Source organism: Rhinatrema bivittatum, chromosome 1, assembly GCF_901001135.1.
Source record: "Rhinatrema bivittatum chromosome 1, aRhiBiv1.1, whole genome shotgun sequence".
Classification (NCBI taxonomy): Eukaryota; Metazoa; Chordata; class Amphibia; order Gymnophiona; family Rhinatrematidae; genus Rhinatrema; species Rhinatrema bivittatum.
The window spans coordinates 284,244,444-284,269,382 of record NC_042615.1 but is presented as its reverse complement, the minus strand read 5'-3'; the positions used below and the strand labels follow the sequence as shown (position 1 = coordinate 284,269,382).

Sequence of the window (24,939 nt, the reverse complement as noted above, 5' to 3'; positions counted from 1 at the left end):
ACAGCAATAGTTTCTTTGTGCTCTTCAGCCTCTTCCTCCTCAGCTTCCAGTCCAATCAAAATCCATCCTCCCAATCATGTGACTTTTAAAGACATGTCTTCCTGCTCAAATAATTCAAAAAGCATGAGAAATTTGGCTCATTTCTGTTAAACACTGTGGATCCATAAAGTCTAGAGGACGTGAATGAAGAGTGGGTGGCTCGCGGAAATGACGGCTACTGCCTGGAGATAATACCCTTATTCAATAAACATACACACGGTTAATGCAACTCCAACATTGCTGTAAGCTTCAATGACAAGAGGAAATGTGGAAAAAAGGATTTGCATTCACAAAAAAGCGGGGAGTAGCTTGCTTGTTACGGCGGCTACTACCCCAAACCAAATAAGCCTAATACTTCACTTTCAATGCATATCCAGCATAGCTCTCTGCTTCAACGGCAGGGGAGAAAGTCTGATACCTCACTTTCAATGCATATCCAGCATAGCTCTCTGCTTCAACGGCAGGGGGAATGAAGAAAAGTGGATCTATATACAGACAACAACCAACAAGGACTGGATTATTTAGTCTGGGTAAACAAATAAGCATGGGTGTAACTTGCTTATTGCGGCGGTTACTACCCCTAACTAATTAAGCTAGATATTTCTCTTAGATGCAGTTCCAACACTGCTCTCTCATTAATGGTAGGGGTGGAAGGGAAATAGAACCAAAAGGTTACTAAGAGCCAATAGTAACAGATAAGTATGAGAAAATAAAAAGTGTGAAACTTGCTGGGCAGACTGGATGGACCATGTGGTCTTCTTCTATCGTCATTTCTATGTTTCTATGTTTCTAACAGTAGCCTAAACTTTCTAATGTAAAAACCAAACAGAATGAATGTTTTGCAAGACAGTGGGACTAGCGCTACCTAACAAAGCCTGATCTGATCACTTTAAGCTGATCAGTATCCATTACTGAAGAAGAATGCTATGAGGTGCTCTGGAGGCCATGGGGCAGGCAGCGAAGGGTAAGGTCAACGCTAAAGACTGTGAAATTACTCGAAGCAAAGGGGGGAAAGAAAATGTGACTCCTGTCTGGCTTCACTAGAAAGGGTTCATAATGTCCATATAGTTCAATGTTTTATTATGTTTAGGCAAGCAAAATATTCAATGTATCAGCATCAAGCCGGAATGTTTGTATCAAGAAATCATCGGTTTCCTGACAAGGGCCATGCTTTGTGAAGACTGCATCGGGAGGGAGCCCAAAGGTTGTGAGAAACTCAAATCAGATTAAGAGCTACAATGAAATAGTATTTAACCCTCCAAAGCACAGTTCACCCAGGATTGCTAACAATCTCCCAGAAACTTAGACAGTTCAAGATTTGAAATGGGGTAGACGAGATACTGCTGCCAATAGCAAGCATCCAGCAGCCACCCAGGGCTAATGACAAGGAGCTAGGTGGCACCAGTGGCCTCAGTAACATGCAGTATCGTGGTGGTAGTGGTGGTGGTGGTGGGGTGATAACACAACAGCTGGCAACAGGGGTCTGGAGATGAGAGCAAGATTGCTGAGGAGGAGGAATGGGGTCTGAGACTGGTGGGAAAAGGGGTGGGGACCAGAGGGATGACAGTAAGACTGTCGGAAATGAGGGTCTGGGGGTGAGAACTAGACTATTGGGCATGGAGGAGGGTATGAAAGGGTGTAGGGCAAGACTGCTGAGGAGGAGGGTGGAGTGTTTGATTGCTAGAGATGGAAATGGGGTTGATGGATGAGTGAGACTACTGGGCGCAGCAGGGAAGGGTCAGAGCGAGACTACTGGGGATGAGACTAGGAATGAGTAGTATATGGCATGAAAGTAGACTCATCTCAACATTCATCCTCAGATGTTTATCTCAACACCCCCTCCTCCTCACTAGCTTTCTATCTCTCTCTCACACATCATGAGAGGAAGGGGGGCATCGAGAGAGAGACTGCTGGGGACAGGGTTTGAGATTTGAGAGAGATTCTGATTTAGGAAAATTGACTGGCATGACGATGTCTACATGTTTTGCCAAAGCAATACTAAAAGTGTTCAAAATAAAAGGAATATTTGTGAAAAAATAACATAATAGTAATAAAAGTAAAATAAAATTACAAATTAAAGAAAGGACAATAAGAACAAATCCGAGGTTCTGGCACTGATCCATATTGTACCTTGACAGATAATGTTTCTGGCTTAGGGGCAGGATATAACATAGTTTATTGCTATAACTACTGTTTTTTCTGGGTTTTTTTGTAGTACTGGATGGATGGGCTTTTAGAATAAAGATGGTGTTTGTTAGATTACATTCTGCTCAAGTATTTTTAGATATTTTATGATTATTATTGTACTAATATTCTTATTGAAAATCATCTTAGGCTTCCTTTGTGAGAGGAAGGCAGTATATAAAAGTGAATACTATGTTCTCCCAGGAGTATTTTACTGCTCATACTTTTGTGCGACATGTTTGACTTTCTCCATCAGTTTTGGAAAATGTACACTGCTGATATCTTTGCATTTTGCACAGTAGAGAAAGAAATGCATTTCTGTTTCTATTTTTCTGGTGTTGCACTGCAGGAAGAATTTGGCTTTTGGGGGTTTCCAGTTGAGCTTTTGTCTGCATATTTCTATTTCTATTTGTAGTCACTTATTCTGTATTTAGCGAGGTTCTCTTTATTTTTGCTTGTGTAGCCAAGGTCAGGTCATCTGTTGGCATGTTGTTTCTGTGTCTAATTTATTCTGTTTTCTATTCTGCACTTTGCAATAGGAGGGTGTGCAGTGGTTGTCAACATTTCATGACTATAGTACATCTTTCAAGGGTTTTAGATGTCTTGTCTACCCCAGGGTCACAAAAATACTACAGCCCCTATTCACAAAGGTGGGTTAAATATTAATACGATTTAGTGCAGGTCCCAAAATTTTCAGTGGGGCCAATGCATGATTTAGCATTGGTAAGTGCTTGAAGTTACTGAATTTAAAATATTAAAAGTATAATAGCTGTAGCTTTGGGTGACTTTGTTGAGGAAACAGGTAATACACCATGCCAAGCAAATAAACAAACAAATAAATAAATAAATAAATAGAAATCTGTTCTCAGCTGCACTCTAAAGCAGGGGTGGGCAGTTCTGGTCCTCGAGGGCCACAAACCAGTCTGGTTTTCAGGATATCCCTAATGAATATGCATGAGAGAGATTTGCATGCACTCTGCCTCAGTTGTATGCAAATCTATGTCATGCATATTCATTAGGATATCCTAAAACCTCGACAGGTTTGTGGCCCTCGAGGACTGGAATTGCCCACCCCTGCTCTAAAGCATTATTTTTCAATATAATTACCCTGGCTCAGACCCCACCCATGTCAACCTTGGGCCCAGCCAAAAAATCAGTTCTAGCTAGGCCACTGCGTCCACACTAGAGAATTTTGAAAGAAAACTACCTGCAATGTATGCATGATAAAAGTACACAGGTGCAGAAGATTCAACTAAGTGAACTGTTTGAAGATGACTGCACCCCCCATGACCTGTTGATTAGGATTCTTACTCCCTGTGAACTACAGATGAACCTCAGTTGCTATAAAACAGCATAGGCAAGGTTAATTTTAAATTACCTGTTAAAGCTTCACAGTTACCACTTCCAAAATTGTGTAATAATTGGATCTGACTGTAGTTCTAGCAGTTTTGAACAGTGGCACTAAATGAATTATAAATTGGAACAGTGCTGCAAACTAATTAGCTGGCCATGTTTCCCTGTGCATGAGGACCTGGTGATCATGAAAGGGCTTGTTGTCCAAACTCCAACCTTGAAGTCAGAAGGGAGCAGAGGAACCTGGAAAACAGACTTGTGTTTCTGGCACTCACACTTGAGACTGCTATAAAGTGCTGGCAATCTGTGGTGTCCAGCAGCATCCTGTCTGTTGCTGTGGTAACACAAAATCAGCTCCACTGAAAGCAACGGAGCCACAGTGGGGTAGCAGGGGCAATCATTAGTAAATTCACAGGGCGACCACCGATTTTTGGCAGCTGAGGATTTCCAAAAATTGAGAGATTCATATATATAGTATGTAATTTCAGTTTGCTTTTTCCTTCAGGAACCCTTCCTCACCTGTGTACTTGCTGGTCATAACCAGCGACACACCAGCAAATTAGATTATCCATATACTATGGCAGGCAATAAATATAGCAAAGAGAAATATGATTCTCTCTCTTGTTTTCAGTTTCTATTTCATTCCTAAGAAAAAAAACAAGAGATTTGAAGTTTTTAAAAACTCCTTCCATTTGGCCACCTTGCAACTATGTGAGTGGTATTGAGCTTCTGGCTGTCAGAAGTCAGGGGGCAGGGCTGACCTTAGGAGAGTGAGGGATCCAGGACAAGTCAACTGCAGTAGGGCCCTGGAACATGGATGTGTATGCAATAGCATAGCTACCACTGAGTGAGCCCGGCAAAGAGCCCAGGGCTATGCACACAGCTGAAGAACAAGAGATCTGGTGCAGGGCCATCAGCAGCTCGAAGAAGTGAGGCCTGGTGTGTGGCTGTCAGTAGACTCCAACCTGCCAGCAATCTGAAAAGAAGTGAGATTCAGCACAGGGCCATCAGCAAACCCCAACCCATTGGCAGCCCAAAGAAGGAGAGAGGTTCAGCCTTAGTGAGAATTTGTGTGTGTATGAGGGAGAGGATATGTGTGTGTGTGGGAAAGAGTGTGTATATGTGTGAGAAAGAGACAGAATGTGAGACTGTGAGAAAATATGGGTGTGGGCGAGAAAGAACACGTGTGTATGTGAGAGAGTGTGGGAGAAAGAGCATGTGTGTCTTTGTGTGAGAAAGCATGTGTGTATATGAGAGTGGGGAGAGAGCTTGTGTATGTATGAGAATAAGCAAAACTGTGTCAGAGAGTGAGCATGTAAGAGTATGAAAGAAAGAAAGAAAGAAAGAGAGATGGAGTATTATGAGTGTGTGTGTGTATGTATATGAGAAAGAAAGGAGAAAGTTTGTCCATTGTCCCCACAGGGCCCCCCATTTGACTAAGCCACGAAAATGTCAAGGTGACTGGAAATCAAAAGTTCCCAGGTATGGAGAATGGGGGATTTTTTAAAATCCTATTTCATTTTAATTACTTTCACAACCACCAATAAAGTATTTCAAAACAGCAGACACAAATCTGATGTGTCTGCTGTTTTGAAGTATTTAATTGGTGTTTGGGAAATTTTTAACAAATTTTATGAGTTTTTAATTATTGGAAATAATTATTTTTGAAATATGTATTCTTTTTAATAGTATGGTTTTACTATTATGATTGATGTTTTATGAGGCCTAGTGATATTTCTATTTTTCCATTATTGCACTGCACAAAAAGTCTGGCTTGTTGCAGTTTAGAATTCAGTTATTGTCTGCACTTTTATACTTTATACTTTATGTTCTTTATTCTGTATTTTGTGAGAGCATGTATGTGTTCTGCATATGTGATGGCGGTAAGGTATTTTGCTAGTGTAGGCAGTTTCTGAGTAGGGATCTATAGCAGCTTGACTTGTTCTGTTTTCCTAATAGGAGGTGTATGGGTGTTTTAGGGCTTGGTGTAATATTTGCTGTGCTGCCTTTTCAAAGGTAGGGTTGATACTGTTTGAATGCTGGTAGTTAATGCTGTTTTGGCCTGGGAGGTTTAGTATATTGTAATTGTAATTCAGTTTACTCATGGCTTTCTGAGGACCAAGCCCACACCCAACAATAGGCCTAGTACATGCATTAGAAGTATATTGTTTGCAGAGTGGAGTAATGTTAACTCAAATTTGTGTAAATCTATTCAATTTAAATCTATGGAGCTGTAACTGGAGTTGGTAGTGTGAGTGTATGTGCAAGAGTAATGAATTTTACACAAATCGTGTTCTCAGTGCAGAAAACTCGGTTTATGCATGCTGGCATGTGTGTACATTTTTGGGTTAGTGTACTTTTTTTTTAAAGATCAGTGCACACTTTTTAGTCATGTCGTCTTACATTTTTGATTCATTACAGTGTTCTGTCCAATCAGTATCGACCCCCAAGGAGACTGACAGCATTGCACACTGTTGCATTTACAGAGCAACATGGGGTTATGGAGAACAATATTAATTTCTTCACCATAGGCTCATTCACTGCTAGCTATGCCACTGTGTGTATGGCTCCATCCCCAACCTGACAGTGTTGGGAATAGGCTACCATGGCAGCATGGGGCAACCCAAAATGCAGGACCCGAGACGGTCACCCTGCCAAGTAGGGTATCCAAAAGACGAATGCTGCACAAACGCCACAGTTGAGGCCATGTCCTGTAAAAAAAAAAAAAAATAAGAAACATGGCCTAATCCAACAGGCACAGCTCTAATTCCCTACAAAGGCAAAAAATCCTAATAAAATAAAAATGTACTCCAGATAGGAAGGCAATCCTGGAATGAAAGCAACGAAGCACGGAAGTGAGTTGTAAAAGCAGCAGGATTGATTATTTGCGAGTACGTTTGATATTCCTGATGCTACTAAGATCTGTAGCTCCCAGGGTGCCCTCACTGCTGATGCCCGGGCTGTGCCCCGCTCTGCGGGACACAGCAGAGGAAGGATACATTGCCCTGGGGAGTTCCTGATCTCCAGCTCTGGTGGAGAGGTGGTCTTTAGCTTCTCTGCGTTGGGAAAGGGTGTCAACAGTTTCATCTCAAAGTCTTCTCGTCGCTCGTACTCCTTCCCTCGGTAAATAAAAATCTTGTTCTGCAGACAAGAAGAAGAGGGGCAATCACTCATTATTCACAACCCACCACTTGTTCCACATAACATAGATCCACCTCACCACCCTGGCAGCCCTCTCTCTTTGCTTCTCCAAGATATCAACGAGCTAGTTGATATCTTGGAGAGGCTGCTTCCAACTACTTTTGATCAAAAAAAACCCCTGAACTTTATGAAATGTCTAATTGTATAACATTGCTTTAAGTGACGCTGTAATTGGGTGATATTACTGAATTAATTTGAAACTGAATTTGGATTATATATCATCTGGTCAGGAAGGATGTTTTGTAGTAATTGTTATGGGTGAATGTAAGAAGAAACAGTTCACACAGCCTCAGGCTGGATGTTTCTAAGTAAATATAACAGAGGCAACATGTAAAGGGGATTATTTTTTCTAAAAAGGAGAAGATGGAGTCACGTAATGTTTGTGATTTATCTATTCTCTATACAGAACAGTACGTTTCTTTCTTTCTTTTTGTAATATTCCTCCGATCCTCCTGCAAGGGTTCAGAGCAGTTATTATAAAGCTTTTTGGGAATGTTGGTCCCAGCTTATCTAGCCAATTGCTCCGAAGCCTGTATTTTTCGGCAAACAGGACCTCATCTGATGGAACAGCTCAACAGAAACTAAAACATTTCACTGCGACTGAGCCCAAGCTTGCACTTTGTGCGTACACAGTGAGAAAGTCACGCCTACCAGAAATGGGCTTTAGAGTGATCTTATGTTTACAAAACAAAAGTTGCCATTAGCCCTGCTGACCTCCCATCTCGTACAAATTTACTTACAGTAAAAACCTTTTGTTGTATTCAAGTTAAAGTCAAGTTAGGATTGAAGAGTGACCATTAATTTCCTGCTTTATCAGCAGCATGCCCAGTTGTTTGCCACCTCCTTCCCCCATCATTACTGTTCTTTTCTAGATGTGCGCTCCTGTAGACATCCTCTCTATAAAAAGAACATTTTAGCCTGGGTATGAGGAGGAAGTAAAACAGGTCCTATGGATGACCTTTTTGACCTCAATTATGAGTCCGTATTTGCTCATATCGAAGGGAAGACAGAAGTTGTTGATTTCGGCAGATTAGAAGCATTTCCCATATCTTCAGATTTGCTTGGACTCATTTAAATTCACTGTACTTCTTGTTTGGGTGCCTCAAAATGCAACTTTTTTTTTTTTTATCCTGTGAAGAAGGTTTGAGAACAGACCTGCAATTTGTAACTCTTACAGAGTGAGCTCTAATCCATATCCATAACAGAGAACTTTCTGGGGTTGAACTGGGGACTCGGGGATTTCAATGAAAACTCTGGTTCTCCAGAAACAACTGGGGGATCTCCAGGTGCCAACCCCTCCCCTCCTGTTCCCTGCAGGCTGCCTGGGAGGGGGGGGGGAGGGTTGTTTCCTGTTGAGTGATATTGTTGCAGAAGCCCTATGTACCCATGCTCAGGGAAGGGGAGAGGGCTGTGGTCAGGAAGGGGGGAGCTTGCTGAGGTGAAGGAAGGAGAAGCGTGCTTCAGTAAGAGTTGGGGAAAAGGGGAGATTGCTTGGATCAGGCTTAGAGCAAGAGGGGGCAATGTTGGGGTAATCTTTGGAATAGGGTGGGGGGAGATCGCGAGAGAGCGTGTGAAATTGTTAAGAGGAAGAGGGGAAGAGAGAAAGTTGGCATGCATACCTTCCAATTCACACTGAATCTCAGGGTAGGCACAACTCAGAAGTTCCCAGATGTGCCCATACTCTACCTCGGCTCCTAGGTGTGAACCTGAGCGAGTTATCTTACCTTTCTGTGCATTGGTTTTGCCAGCTGTAGTTAGGTAATAGTAACAATGGCTTCCAGTTCATGTGCTTGAATTATCTGGCTAGCTAGGCCATTATTCTCACAGGGAACTAACTGTATGAGTTTCTGAAATGCTTTGGAATCCAGTTTGGGCAAATGATTTTACTTGTAAGGCTGATAACCCTAAAATAAAGTAAATTATTATCCTAATGCAGGTAATGGACTCGTCCTATTTCACTCCCGTTGAAGGAGCAGGAGTGAGCCAGTCCAGTAAGGGGTATACTGGGATTTTTCAGAGGGTTCTATATAGTAACAGCACTGAAGGAGAGAGTGAGGAGATGAGACTTTGTGCAGTGCAGAGATCTGTCAGCAGTCACTGAGAAAAGACTCCTTGCTGGAAGAAGCAGAAGTAAGTTCCATTATAGGATTTTTCCTTTTCGCTAAGGGACAGGATGTGTGAAGAGTCTGAAGGGAATTCTAAGGGTCAACGAGAACCCTTAATGCACTCCTCCCTACTGGACTCTCTCTGGAAGGTGAGAGCGATATGTGGTACCAGCAAAGGGAGAGGTTACCTGGACAAATGCTGAAAAAAAACCAACTGCTTTGCCGAGGAGCCTGGGAAGAATGGGTGAGAGTAACTTGGAATCTGGTATTCCTTGAGTACCCCTGATCATGCTGTGATGTGAAGAGAGCGATAGCTTCAGTGTCCTGGGCCTGGTGATCTGAAAGTGAATCACTGATGGGTTTTATCCTTGTGGGTAGTGCACTGGGACTTTTGCGTTCAATGCAAAGACAAGCACTGTTCACCTGGAAGATCGAACTCACTTCTCTTTTCGGATTATCAGATTAACCTGTCACCTTTTACTCAAGGCTCAGGAATTTGCCCTTTATTTAACTTAATAGTGGAGCTGGGATTTGCACCTTGCTTAGATTGAGAGGAAGGAGCGGACTGCGTATACCCAGCTGTTCAAAGGAATAGGAGGACGGAATGTAGTTTATGTGATTATTTTGTAAATGCTTGCTCTAGTAATATTGGATTTACCATTGCTACCTCAGTTAGTGCAAGTTCTTGGGAATCCTAGCTTGGTGTGTGCAGTGGATTGCTCTGTCTCCCAGGATTCCTAAGCCATCGAGTGTCCAATTCACTCTCTTCACAACTCCCCTCATGAGAACCCATGGCCCCACTCTCCCTGGCACCAGGAAGAGGAGTTGCTAAATATTGCCTATGTAATGGCATTTCAGTGAACTTGCTGGGTACAGAATGAGTCTGGTTCTCCTTGATTCTTCAGCCAAAAGAACAATCTATGCAGTCTGCTATAAATATAGCAGAAATAGCGCTCGTGATAAAAAAGAAATGGGTTTGGCTAGGCAAATTGTAGAGTTAGCACATAGATACATATTACAACTGTGTGTGTGTGTGTGTGTGGGGAGGGGGGGGGGGGGGGGGGAGAGAGAGAGAGAGACACTCTGTATAAAGTAAATATGACATGCTGTATATGTACCACTGTAAGAGGGGACACTTTCAACTCGGGGCGGGTTTGGGGGTGGTGTGTTTTACAAACACAGGCAGAGGAATTATTTGCAAATTTGATATGACTGATGAATTTGTCAGGAGGAATTGATTTGTACAATGCACTAAGTTGAAAGTGTCCCCTCTTGCAGTGGTATATATAGCATATATATATATATATATATATATATATATATATATATCTATCATATCATATTGACTCTATACAGAGTTTCTCTCACTCTCTCTTTCTACTAACATGCGTTGCAATATTTATTGCACGCGTTGGGGCATAATCACATGCATTAGGGCCCTAATGTGGATTAAAAAATGACCCTGGAAGTCTGGGACCAATGTAATAAGCCTTGTGTGCTGAAATTAAACAGTTTCTTAATGCAACTATTAAAAAAAATAATTTATTCCCGATGCAGTAAGCAAATAGTATGCTAATGGATTAGGAGTTTAAAAAACACACAAACCCAAGTTAAAATGTGCGCTCAGCCTTTTGCATAGGCTGAGAGCACATTTTAATTGGGAAAGGAGGTGAAAGGGTTTATGCACACACAAGCCCAAATCATCATGTTATGTGCACATAAAAGTGTTTTATGCACACAAAAAAATGACTTGTGTGCATAAACCTCTCAAGGTGGGAGAGGGAAGAGCTGAGCAGTGCAGGGCACAGTAGAAAGCTTGTGGGGAGGTGCTGGGCCACAGCTCCTCGGTTGAAATCCTTGCCAGTTCTGCTTCAGGGGTTGGGGCAGTGTCACCATTTTCTGCCGGGACACAAGTTTCTGATCTTCTGGGACTGGCGTCTCCCCACCACAACCTGCCCACTGGCAGGCAGGCCTATCAAGGACACATGACTGCCGCGGGACAGGCTGTAGTCTTCTTTGTTTGCAGCTGGTTCAGAGCCCGGAGTTGGGGCACATTGCTTGTTCTGTAAGAGCATTTTAAAAATAATATTAAGAAAGGGAAGATTTATGTGCACAGATCATCTTTTGTGTGCATATATCTAGAGTACAGGAGAGGCACCAGCACTCCTGCTTCTGCCATATAACTAATACTAGCCCTGGAAACCTTCTTCCACTTCTGACCAGAAGTTTCCAGCGCTAAAAAAACATGAGTTGAGGCCCTAGGTAATGCCATCATTATTGCAGGATTTTTATGAGAGGGCGCTAACCTGTATGCGCATTGTTATGCACAAAACTCCTTGCTGCATCGGTAGTAAAGTTTGCATACAAAAAATATACACACAACTTCCAAGAGCACCTTCATTATATCAGCCTGTCCATGAGAAATGCCTTTTCCTTACTCCAAAAATATGGTGTGGTCAATATTCAGTAGGCCGGTTAGTGGACAAGTTATCCTGCTACAGTTAGATGGATAACTTGGTCCCATATATTCAGCGGGAGAAACGTCCTGCTGAATATACCAGCTTAAAGTTATCTGGCTACATGCAGCTGGATAACAAAAAGCCTAACTAGCTACGTTTGAATATAGCTTGGTCTAAAGTTATCCGGCCTTGTGTAGATGGATAATGTGCTACTTAACCGGATATCTTGAAAAGATATCCGGCTAAGCAGCGCTGTCATTATCAAAACCAAGGAAAGATTCAGAGGGTGAATCCCCTCCCTCCCAAAGCTTAATACAAAGGCCCTCAGGTTGTACTCACCTTCCCCCCCCCGCCCAAATCTTTTTTAAGTCTTAAAATGGGGCCGGCATTGTACGCTGGCCCCGGTGCTGATTTTCGAGTAAAGAGGCTCAGGCTGCCTCCCTTCCTGCCCCTCCCCCCCCAACAAGGAATCATAGGGGTTCCTACCCCCCCCCCCCATCCCTCTGACCCTCCCCCAATCCCTTTTAGATCTGATCTGGGAGCGAGGGACCTTCATAACCAGTAAGTAGCTAGCAAAGCTTCTTATCTGCTCGCTTCATGATCCAAAAATGCACCAAGAATAAAACATATTAAAAGAAAAGGAGCAGGCTGGAGTTTTACAGGCATATTCTTAGCTGAAAACAGCAACGACGACTGGAGGGATGATGAAAAATAGCATGGGCGATGGGTGTGCAGAGCATTCAGGGAAAGACCGAACAGATGATGGACAAATATTTCCTCTACAAAAGTAGAGCCGCAGGTCAGCATGGCACAGATTGAGAAAAGTCGCCTAGATGAATAGGGCCCTATGTCACTGCTTCAGACAGGGGCCTTGAAAGGCTGAATCTGAGCAGCCCTGTGTGCTACAGCATGGAGTTTTCCCATGTTCCTGGCAGCAGTGGCTGTTCATCTGGAGCCTGGATGAGGTGATCCTCTCTCTACAAGGCCTGCACGCCTCCAGCAGGCTGAAAAGTGGCATGGGTAGGTTTGGCTTCTTACCCATCCTGCTATGTGATCAGGGCACTGCTGCTGGCGCTGCTGGAAATGCAAGCTTTTATCATTTTTCTAACCAGGACCTTTCCAATTGTTGGTCACGTTCCTCTAATATAGGTGGAGTGTCTGTTTATGTCACATTTGTGCAGTCCTGGACTTCAGCTCCATCCCAAGTCTCCATTCCTCACATTCGATGATCTCCCTTTGCACAGGGCAAGCACCAGGAAGCTCCATCAAGAGTGCACCGCTGCTGTGGCAAAAACTTGCCTTGACTGTCCATGCTTGGAAATTGCGGTGTTTGGGAGGAGGAGGGTGGCTAGCACTGATTAACTTTGAATTGCATATACCTGCAGGGGAGCTGTCTGCATGGAACCCTCCTGCGTTCCGTATTGAATTCCCCCCGTAATGGGACTAGGATGGGGAGAGAATTAGCAGTCTTTGTCAAACTTGCCGATTCCAAGTTCTTACATTTTGATACAGGACAAGGTAGAAAACCTCTTGAAGTGCGTCCCTCGTCTACCCCTCACAATGGTATTGGAATGAATATTTATTTCCTTGCTCTCTTATATAACCTCTCTTTTTTCATTCACATCACTTTTTCATGGATCGGCCATCATAACGGGCCTACAGCATTTCCTCCACACCTTCTTCCCTTATATAATGGCATGCTCTGCTGGGTCCTTTGTGGATGAGAGAGGAGAGTGCAGCTCTCTTCACAGCTACTGCCAGTGTTGCTGTTTGACTGATCACCAGATGTCACAACTAGATCCCTACTTGCATATTCCTCCCCATTACTTCAGCAGCCTTTCCAGCCCCAGTGAGTTTAATAGACAGGAGTCATGGCCTCAAAACCAGATCTTCTGCTTAGCTGGCCCTGGTTATTTCATCTTGTTTCATCTATGACAAGAAGTATTCAAGTACTTGTCATAGTATAGAAAAGTAAAAACAGTCACTAGACCAAAGAAAAACTGAGGCAGCTATAAAAAGAGGATGCTGCAAAGTGACACAGCCAGGCCCCGGGAAGTTAGCTGATTCCTAAAAGGGGAAATCTTGCAAAGGGGTGTGCTTTGAATATTTTTCTGCTGAGGTTCTAGGATTCACCCAGTTCAACTGTCAAGATCAGGAAATGATGGATAGCAAGGGAAGAAAAGAGATGAAAGGGAGGATGCAGAGAACAGGAGCAAATGTGTGTGTGTGTGTGTGTGTGAGAGAGAGAGAGAGAGTGTGTGTGTGAGTGCAAGAGAGAGAGAGAGAGAGAGAGTGTGTGTATATATGTGTTTGATTCTGTCTGCAGAGAAAATTACAAGAACATTACTGGATACATGGTAACATACAGAAAAACTGTTAAATCAGTACCAGTTTGAAACTTGGGAGCAGTAGCTCAATCATCAAGACTTCAACCTTAGATACTGATCATTCACACATCTTTCATGAACATTTATAATTTGATCCCTTTCACTAAAAGCTCCCTTACCTCATGATTACCAAGTTGATAAAGAGATGTTGAATTATGGAATGCTTATTATGAAAGATGTGCACATGAACAGTAGCTGGTGCTGAAGCCTTGAAATCAGTGCTACTGCCCACTAGTTGCAACCATTTTTCTGTATGTCTGCAGAGAGAGAAGAAAGAGGATTCTTTCTTTACCTTTCTGACTCCTCCAGTACTTCCTTTCACACTTAGTGACAAAGAGTCTCATTACTTGCGAAGTGTGACAGAGTTAATTTTAACTCAGAGCCTGGATCAGACTGGCAGGGACTTGATTTCTGCTATTTTCACCTGAAGCAGACTACTGAGGCAGCCTAAAGGAGGAAAACAGTTGCCACCTTCCCATCTTGTGGAATTTTTTGCTTAGATATTAGCATGGGTGAAGTATCCCTCTCCGACCATCAGACTCTGATGCATTAAAGTGGCAGATTAAGGCATCTCATCTTTTTGGCCCTGGCAGCTTCCTTCTGACAATTTTTTGGGGATTTCAGCTCCATCAGAACTGGGGCTGGGATCTGGCACTATAAGCCTTTATTCCCCAACTACCTGTGGATTTTCTCCCTCCAAACTCACTTAAGCCCAACCACTGTATTAACAGTCCTTGGCCCCTTTAATCGTGGGCCTTAAATCCAGCCACTAGGTGTCACCATTGCACAATGGCTGGGACTCCCTAATCCCAGGCACTGGGGATGTTGTCTTCACAGCATCTTCAGCCCCAGCTGTCCTGGAAAGTAGAAGACCTGACCCAGTGTTAGACGCACGGGGGGGCCCAGAGCAGAAACTAAGGAGTGGGCCTAGCCAATGCCAGGCACCCAAAAGCTCTGCCTCAGTAACATTATTTTGCTTTTTCCTGCTTCCCCCCCACCTAAAACTGGCCGTGTGTGCACAGGACTGCCACTGAGTCATTGGGCTGGCTCTCCCTTAAGGGATGTTAAATGCTGGCATGGACTGGGTTTCTGGGTGCTTCTGAAATGGATGGCTCGCAATCCTTTCCCTCCCCACCCTAGGAATGGAACAACAGGCTTTATGTGATTTATCATTTATGCTTTTGCAGCTGCACTTTTCCATATTGTATTATTTTTTTTAGTTGAAATAATGTGATTCAAAACTTGTATTTATTCCACATATACTTTTTTCTTTTTTCCTCAGTACATTTCAAAAATGTGAAAAGCTCTATTAGGAGCCAAAGTAATAAAACCCGTGAATTTATGCACATTGTAGAAACCTATGGTGCCGCAGATTACAGTTGGCTAATAACATGCAAAAGACCAGGAGTTAACAAAAAGCAGACTACATGAAAAAAGCTACACTTTTTTTTTTTAATCAGGGGCTATTTGCATGGCATTAAATCACAAATCTGCACTAAAATGTGAGGTGCTGGCACATAGAAACCCCCCAAATTAAAAAAGATCAGGATTTATATGATCACTAAAAAGCAACATTTGGATGGCTCTGAAAAGAGACTTTGGGTTCTGTCTGACAGACATATGTCCTTCTCTCTCTGCTAGTATGGGGTAACTCTGGTGCCCTTGGAATGGCTTGCTTGGTCAGGTGCATGCTCCTCATCACTGGAAACTGATGGTCCAGCACTCAAGTTGTAATAATGACCAGGCATGGGAATAAGTGAAGGAAGAGAGCTATATTTCTTCTGCAACTAAGCAAATACAAAGAAAAAAAAATGAAAATTAAAAAGGGCCCTTACAATTACAGCATGCAAAGGTAATTTGCTGAGCACAATTTGGTGCATGCTTGCAGTCCTCTGTGTACAGTTTGCTTGTATGCCAAATCATTCTTACTCTCCTCCTCCTCCTCTCCTCTTTCCTTGGTCACAGAGCTCAGGGTGACCACTCCATCTGTTCACATTATTTCCATAACACCAATTGACAGCTCCCCTGCTTCACCGCACCAATCAACCGCCATCCCCACAAAAGCAGTGCATGGGGCAGAGAGGATACTATTCTGTCTCAGTGTCTGGTTTTGCCAAATATGTCCATGCAAGCCCAAATTTACAGCAACCAAAGCAGTCCTGATCCTGGAAGTATAACCCAGATACGTACCCAAACATAGCCCAGAAAGATACCCAAAGTCCCATTTTCATTTTGATTCTTGCTCAAGTCTGGAGGATGGCCTGTCCAGGCCCCACAGAGGGTAGATGAACACCAGGGATTCTGGCTCTGGAGGATCAACAACTCATCCGGCAATAATGCAACAAATTGCCATGTTCGCCGATTATGGAGCTCACCTGCAACCAGCATCACTCACCTCCATGATGCCCTGGCTCTTGGCTTGGCCTTGCTGCTAGCATGACGCCATCTTTTCCCCCTGTGGGTTTTCCCTAGGTGTGCGTTTGCGAACCACACCATTATTTAAAGGCCCATGGTGGGAACCTGGACTGACGAAGCCTCCTGATGAGATTAGGCGGCTGGGTATAGAAGACCCAGGCACATACACAAGCTTTGCCTCTGCAACAGGTCTCCAGCCTTGAGCACTGTGTGTTGCTCCTGCTTCCTGATTTTTCCTGCCTCGTCCAGCCTTGCCTTGCTCAGTTTGCCTCATCCAACCTTGCCTCGATCAGCCTCGCCTTGTCTAGCCTGCCTTATCCAGCCTCATCTCCTCATCCTAGTCTTGTCCAGTGTCTCTCATGTGTCTTCATCCATCCCTGACCTGATCTCCAGATATTGACCTTGCATTAAGAACATAAGAAATTGCCATGCTGGGTCAGACCAATGGTCCATCAAGCCCAGCATCCTGTTTCCAACAGAGGCCAATCCAGGCCACAAGAACCTGGCAATTACCCAAACACTAAGAATATCCCATGTTACTGATGCAATTGATAGCAGTGCCTATTCCCTAAGTAAACTTGATTAATAGCAGTTAATGGATTTCTCCTCCAAGAACTTATCCAAACCTTTTTTGAACCCAGCTACACTAACTGCATTAACTACATATTCTGGCAACAAATTCCAGAGCTTAATTGTGCGTTGAGTTAAAAACATTTTCTCCGATTAGTCTTAAATGTGCTACTTGCTAACTTCATGGAATGCCCCCTAGTCCTTCTATTATTTGAAAGTGTAAATAACCGATTCACATCTACTCGTTCAAGACATTTCATGATCTTCTTTCATATCCCCCCTCAGCCGTCTCTTCTCCAAGCTGAACAGCCCTAACCTCTTCAGCCTTTCCTCATAGGGGAGCTGTTCCATCCCCTTTATCATTTTGTACCTTCTCCATTGCAACTATATCTTTTTTGAGATGCGGCGACCAGAATTGTACACAGTATTCAAGGTGCGGTCTCACCATGGAGCGATACAGAGGCATTATGACATTTTCTGTTTTAGTAACCATTCCCTTCCTAGTAATTCCTAAAATTCTGCTTGCTTTTTTGACTGCTGCAGCACACTGAGCCAACAATTTAAAGTATTATCCACTTTGATGCCTAGATCTTTTTCCTGGGTGGTAGCTCCTAATATGGAACCTAACATCGTGTAACTACAGTAAGGGTTATTTTTCCCTATATGCAATACCTTGCACTTGTCCACATTAAATTTCATCTGCCATTTGGATGCCCAATTTTCCAGTCTTGCAAGGTCCTCCTGAAATGTATCACAATCCACTTGTGATTTAACTACTCTGAATAATTTTGTATCATCCGCAAATTTGATAACCTCACTCGTCGTATTCCTTTCCAGATCTTTTATATATATATATTGAAAAGCACCAGTCCAAGTACAGATCCCTGAGGCACTCTACTGTTTACCCTTTTCCACTGAGAAAATTGACCGTTTAATCTTACTCTGTTTCCTGTCTTTTAACCAGTTTGTAATCCATGAAAGGACATCGCCTCCTATCCCATGATTTTTTTTAGTTTTCTTAGAAGCCTCTCATGAGGGACTTTGTCAAATGCCTTCTGAAAATCCAAATACACTACATCTACTGGTTCAACTTTATCCACATGTTTATTAACCCCTTCAAAAAATTGAAGCAGATTTGTTAGGCAAGACTTCCCTTGGGTAAATCCATGTTGACTGTGTTCCATTAAACCATGTCTTTCTATATGCTCTACGATTTTGATCTTGAGAATAGTTTCCACTATTTTTCTCGGCACTGAAGTCAGGCTCACTGGTCTATAGTTACCCAGATTGCTGCTGGAGCCTTTTTAAATACTGGAGTTACATTGGCCACCCTCCAGTCTTCAGGTACAATGGATGATTTTAATGATAGGTTACAAATTTTAACTAATAGATCAGAAATTTCATTTTTGAGTTCCTTCAGTACCCTAGGATGCATACCATCCAGTCCAGGTGATTTGCTACCCTTTAGTTTGTTAATCTGGCCTACTACATCTTCCAGGTTCACAGTGATTGGACCTGACCATGCTTGTCTGCTGCCTTGATCTGACCCTTGGCCTGCCTCCAGTATCCCCAGTCTGCCTATCCTGACCCTGGCATATCCCCGGACTCTTGCTCTCTCTCATGCCCTAAGGACCCACCTAAGTCCTGCCAATCACCAGAACCCAAAGGCTTAACTTGCAGGGGAGGTGGCTGGTATAGATGAAGCTCCAGCCTGTTCCGCTACAGGGCATGTTCACCAGCTGTTGGCATAGGCCACATAGGTTCATCTATGAGACTGCGTCAACTATGCCACAGCATCAAGGGCATATTCTCACACAAATACTGAAGAATGGGAAAATCAAATCTAAGAATGAATCATCGGAATCAAAAAGAAAACAAAACCCCAAAAGACCCCCCAAATTTCCTTCCTAAAACAGCTGCGGGAACATATATGGAGGAGGGTTTTAAAGTATTCTGTCACACAACACCTGGCCAAATTTTAGAAAGAAGTTTGAAGTATAAAAGATCGAAAAAAAGGTAAATTGTACAAAATACTGGCAGGCGAATCCCCAGAGAAACTGAAATCCACCTCTGAAAATGTACTTAGTTGGTATTTGCCCACCCAATCTTTATGGGGTTCAATTATTAACTATCTCAAGCATTAAGGGTGTAAGGTTGAAAGAGACCTGTAATCGGGCTTTTTCCTGAGTTGCCCCTGTTTTATGGAATAAGCTTCCAAAGGACTTGCGTAAATTGCAAGATGATGTTTAGGAGGCAGCTGAAGGCTCAGCTTTTTTGTGAAGCTTGTGAACTATTTTTATGATTAGATTGTTTTAGCTATTGTTTTATTTAAAAATGTTTTTTATTTAAATGTCATGTATTATTTTTTTATGTTTGTGTAATGATTGAGATCGACTCAGCACGGGTGTCCGGTAATAAGTGGAATATAAACCCGTTAAATGAGTAAAATGTGCGCAAAGCAGTCTGTCCTGTAAAGTGCTTCCCTACGCTACAGGGTAATAGCTAATTTTATTCATTTGCATGGAATTTGCATGTACACACATTAAACCTAGCGCAGGTCTTAACCTGTATTATAGAACATCATTTTTTCCCATGCAAAAATCCTGGTTAAATACCAGGATTCATTTTGTGCAGAAAAATGTGGGTCAAAACCCATGCTAGGATCAGTGCAGCTTATTACATTGACCCCTAGTTTTGAGCTGTGTCCCTTTGTGACAGGAGATGGCCATTTTGCTGAAAAGCAGTGACCCCCTGCAGAAACAGTAAAGGCAGAAGGGTAGGAAAGCAGGATGATTACATAAGGGGAATAAGAAGGAAGAAAGGAGAAGGGAGGAAGGTTAGGTGAAATGTGCTTTAATAAAACCCTGGGTTTATGGGTCATTCTTGTTTTTGGCTTGATTTTTAGTTGTTCAGCAGTAGATTGTTGTACATAAAAAGTAATTCATCTGCTTTCTTAAAATAAGAGTTAGCAGAGTTGCTTACCTGTAGCAGGTGTTCTCCGAGGACAGCAGGATGTTACTTTAGATGGAGCCCCGACATGGAAAAATTTCTAGAACTTTGATTTGCCACACTGAGCATGCCCAGCATGCCCTATACCATGCCTCCACTCGGGATTCCTCCTCAGTCTTATAACATAGAATTATATAAAAACAAAAGTAGGAGAAACCCAACTCCACAGAGTGATGGGTGGATTTCATGAGGACTAACATCCTGCTGTCCTTGGAGAACACCTGTTACAGGTAATCAACTCTGCTTTATCTGAGGACAAGCAGGATGGTAGTCCTCACACATGGGCAACTCCCTAGCTGCAGCCTGCTCCCCAGCATAAAAGGGGACCAACAGATAGCCAAACCAGGTGCCAATGGGCACAACAACAATGGTGCTTTTGGTAACAGAGGGGGGAGACAGCCTGAACCCAAACAATGGCCCTAGGTGGGAAAGAGTTGGTTTCTACAACTCAAACAGATTCCGAAGGACAGACTGGACAAACCTACTGCTGCATCAGCCATCCCTATACAGACAAGAGAGAGATCTGAATGTATGGAGAGAACTGCATGTCGCAGCCTTGCTGATCTCCTCCATGGGAACTGCTCATAAGTGGGCCACTGTTGCTGCCATGATTCAGACAGAATGAGCCTTGACATGATCCCCAAGATGCAGTCCCGCCTGGGCATAACAGGAGGAGATGCAATCTGCTAGCCAACTGGATAGTGTCTGTTTGGCAATGACAATGCCCAACCTATTTCTATCAAAAGAAACAAAAAGTTGGGTGGACTGTCTATGGGCTTCTATCCATTCCAGACAGAAGATGAAGGCTCGCTTGCATTCCAAACTGTGCAGTGCTCGTTTGCCATGGTGCGAATGGGACCTAGGGGTGCCAAGGAATGGGTCTGAGAATGCTTGGTTCTCTTGAGAGCAGATTCAGCCACCACCGACTGGTGGGGCAGCTGTTGCTTACCAAATCCAGCAGCCCTTTGGACAAAGTAAATCCTGTCAGCCTTCTTGTTTATAGGAGGCACTGTGAGGGGATGTTCCCATAGTAGTAATTCCTTAAGAATATCATGCACTGGGACCACCACGATCTCCTTAGGAGGCTCCATGAACTGGAGGATGTCAAGCATTTTGTGCCTGGCATCCTCCTCACCCTCCGCATCACCCTCACAAACCCTGCAAAAGTTAAGCCCTCAGGCGGAGAATTCCTTCACTTCTGTAGGAGAAGAGTCTGAGGGGAGACCCTCAGAGCTCTCAGAGGAGGAGTTTGTGGTGTCATCCCCCCAGGGATCACAGGGGCCCTCATCCTCACTGTAAGCAACAGGAGATGGGGCCGTAGACACTCAGCCTTTATCCAGAGGTGCAGGCACTGGCAGAACTGGACGGGGGGGCTACAGTCCTCGTTATCTCAACCGGCCTGAGCGGAGCATCCTCCTCTGAGGAACCGATAACGACCACCGTATTGGTAGGGGAAGGCTATTGTGCCCCAACAGGTACCGACGCCAGCTGAGTAGGTAACACATTGATCAATTCATTGAGCTTCTCCAATAGTGGCTCCAGGACTAATGGTACCAGCTACATCACTCATTCCACCACCAGTTGGACTCACCATTCAAGCTCCTCCTTGAACATTGCCAACGCTGACTGGCAAGAAGGAGGGGTGGCCAGATCCTCTTTGGACCCACGAGGCAGATCGGTGACTGGCATAGGGACCAGTGGAGACCATTGCAGACCCCTAGCACTAATGGAGGACTGCTGCTCCTCACCGCGGGGTTGCTTCTGGGATATCAGCATCCCTGTGCCCGGTACCGTGCATCAACATGGACCAATGCTGATGCTTTGTTGGCTTCCCTCAATGCTCGGCATGGTCTTTCCACGGTGCCAAAACTGATGATGAGGAACCTGACGTCCTTGGTCTTGAGGAGCTCGATGTTGGTTGGTCTCCGGTGCCCCTATCCACCAATGGCAGCAACGGAACAGATAGTATCACTGATGTCGATTGCACAGTGTCCATCAGTGCGGCTCCGAGGTCCTTCAATGCTGATGCTGCCAATGCCAAGAGTTGTTCCATCTTGTTGAGCCAAAGATGACATCCCTTCAGGGTGATCTATGACGACTGGCAGCAACCCCGGACATCATGTGATGCTCCCAGGCAGAAGACACGTCTCATAAGGATCTGTAATGGATATGGTCCTCAGGCACTGAGAGCATCACTGGAAACCAGACATGGCCATGATGGGGCGAAATAAAAGGGACGCAAAATCAAAATCGATGATGGCAGGCATTAATGGCCAGCAGGCATCGAAGCACCGCTGCCATGGGGTAAATTGACCGCGAAAGGAAACTTACTGATAAACAACAAAAACCCTGACTAGGGACCATATGGGAATGGCCCGAGAGGGACCCGGCATTGAACGCAGCAAACAAATCTGCCAGAAAAGCGAAAGAAGGAAAAAGTTTTCCAAAATAGGCCAAAAGACCAAGAAGAGCTCACTAACTGCGATGCTGCAGCTCCGTGGAAAAAGAGAGACTGAAGAGGGACACTGCATGGATGCGTGGTATTGGGCATGCCCAGTGTGGCAAATCAAAGTTCTAGAAACTTTGACATGTTTTCCGTGTCGAGGCTCCATCTGATGATGTCACCCATGTGTGAGGACTACCATCCTGCTTGTCCTCAGAGAATTGCCTTTTATTATCAGCATACTTTTTTCACTCAATTTCTTTTCACATTTTCTCTTTTTTTTTTTTTAAAGTCACAGGCACATACATGCACACTCTCTCAATTGTTTCCTTCCCCTGCACTCATGTTCAGCTATTATTTTGTCTGGGTTTTTTTGTTTTCTCACATAAATCCAGATGAAGTGGAAACAAACTTGGTTTGTGTTTATCTGCAAGAACAGAAAGGTGGAATCCCTTTCTCTCAATTTGCCAGCTTCTTTCTTTCCTCCTGTCAGCAAAGGTTGAAGAGCAGGAACACAAATGCAGTTTACAGAAGGAAAGGTTAGGAAAATGACAGAGATGCTGAAATAAAACATCTGTAGTGATGTTTTCCTGATCCAGAAATCCAAAAGGTACAGCATTTTCTTACAATTACACTTTTTTGTAAACCTTGAAGGCCTGCGCTTTCCGATCCTGTTTTTTTAAATACTTTTTTTTCTAAAATGTTAGTGGTGCTGTCTGCTGGGGTGAATACACTTGTTATGTTATGGTATGCTTGTGAACCCTGGATCGCAGTGAGAGCTGACTCCACCCACAGGGAGGGGCCCCATGGGGACTCACCACGATAGGCGTGGTCTCAGCAGAGAAGGACACTGAATAATGAGACTTTAATATACTGGAAAATAGGTGAGGTGCCCACAGAGTGGGAGGTAAGACACTGTCCAGAGTAGTGAGATTTCCCAGTGATGATATCCCCAGTAGTGGACCATGGAGCTGGGTACGCCAGGGAATTCCTCCTGAAGGTGGATATCTTGCAAGTAGATTTGGTAGTGGCCCGCAGAATGGGGTACACCGAGAATCTGCGTTGTCTTTGATAGGAGAGGTGCAGGAGGTCAGTAGAGCTGGGTAGGTGAAGGCTCTCACTCTGAAGGGTAGAAGAAGGTTTGCTGAGGCGAGCACAGTAGTGGCCCGGGGCACGGATACACCGGAGGTTCCATCAGTAAAGGTGGTAGCAGAAGAGACGCATACTCACAAGGCAGGTCAAGACAGAGTCCCAAGCATGAGTAGATGGGTTCTCCAGGCAGGAAGGCCTTCCGAGGAGCAGATAGCCAGGCTGTGACAAGGCTCCTGAGGAGCGGGTACCTAAGGTGTTCGAGTCCCGGAGCACAGGAAAAAAATTCAGATGTAGAGAACAGCAAAGCGTCTCCAAAGCAGAGTGGAATTCAGCAGGAAGGAAGTCCGAAATAGGTACTTACTACGGAAGTTCTAGAAGAAGTCCAAGGTAGAGAGACCCTCTGAGGAGCGGATAGTCAAGAAGGTGGAAGGGCACCCGAGAAGCGGGTACCCGGGGCGTTCCCAAGCCTGGTAAGGAACTGGAACCAGAGTCCAAAGTGAGATGAAATTCCGCTATAAAGAGGCTCCAAGTAAAGAGTGGAATCAGTAATGAAGAGGCTCCAATTGAAGCGTGGAATCAGGAAAGAGAAAACTCATTGCTAACTTAAGGAGTAGGAGGCAGAAGGAGTTTAAATAGCCCGCCTTTAGTGACGTCATCCACAGGACAGAGTCAGGGTTCCCGCCCTGGGTTCTTTAAACGTCATACGGTGGTGCGCTCGTAGGGAAGTCCAAGAGGCGGAGTTCAACGTGATGGCAACGTGATGCCATGAGCCCAGGCCTCCTGCTCGCGGGGTAGGCCACGAAGCGACGTGATGCGCTGGGAAGAACTCAGACTTCCTGCGACGCAGCGGGGAGGCCGGCCAGCTGGGAGGTGAGCGAGGCCGGCCACGTCTATCGTGGCCGACCAGCGTAACAGCACTGGTGCAACCCCAGCAGATGGTGTCAGTTGAAGAAGAAAACAAGAGGACGCAGACCTGTTGAAGCTGTTATGAGACCTGGATGTTGGGCTTGGACCTGACCCTACGCCAAGACTCAGGTGTCGGGATCCGGCCTCCAGGCCAGGCCCCAGCATCGAGCCTGTGTCCAGAGGCTCTGGCATCAGGACCCATCCTCCGGGCCAAGCTGCAGCATCAGGCCTGAGTCTGAGCCCTGGCCTAGGCTGAGGCCCAAGCGTTGGGACCCGACCTCCGGGCTGGGCCCCGGAGTTGGGCCTGGGTCCAGGTTGAGTTCTGGGCTGGGCCGCAGTGTCAGGCCTGAGTTTGGCATCTGGCCTAAGCTGAGACCCAGGAGTCGGGACCCAGCCTGGCCACATATGTGCATATCTAACAGATCAGATAAGTTTGTTCAGGGAGGGGATGCTCGGCCAAGGCCTCAGTGTTGGCCCAGATCTAGGATGAGATCCCGGCATTGTGTTTGAGTCTAGGCTGCAGCCCCTTGTTTTGGTCCTCAGCCTATGTAGGAAGTCACCCTAGGCATGGGCCTGATGCACTCATTTAAAACAAATGTAATAAGTAAAGTTTATTGCATTCAGTACGCCCACAATTCATTTCAGGGCCCCCCGAATGAAACAAATTGACCTTGTCATGTTTTGCGTATTCATTTTAAATGCATGCACATCCCTGCTTCATTCTACTAGTGATAATTCTCTTTACACGCATAACTATTTTGCTAGCTTTTCTCCCT

At 44.5% G+C, this 24,939-nt stretch overlaps 1 protein-coding gene across 1 annotated transcript in view; it reads right to left on the bottom strand.

The window, feature by feature from the left end:
• LOC115087992 (dedicator of cytokinesis protein 2-like) overlaps positions 1–24,939 on the bottom strand; it is a 1,829,205-nt gene that overhangs the window by 76,001 nt on the left and 1,728,265 nt on the right. The window contains exon 41 of the mRNA XM_029595813.1: positions 6,576–6,717. Coding sequence (XP_029451673.1) covers positions 6,576–6,717 — 142 coding nt within the window. The remainder of the gene's footprint in view (positions 1–6,575; positions 6,718–24,939) is intronic.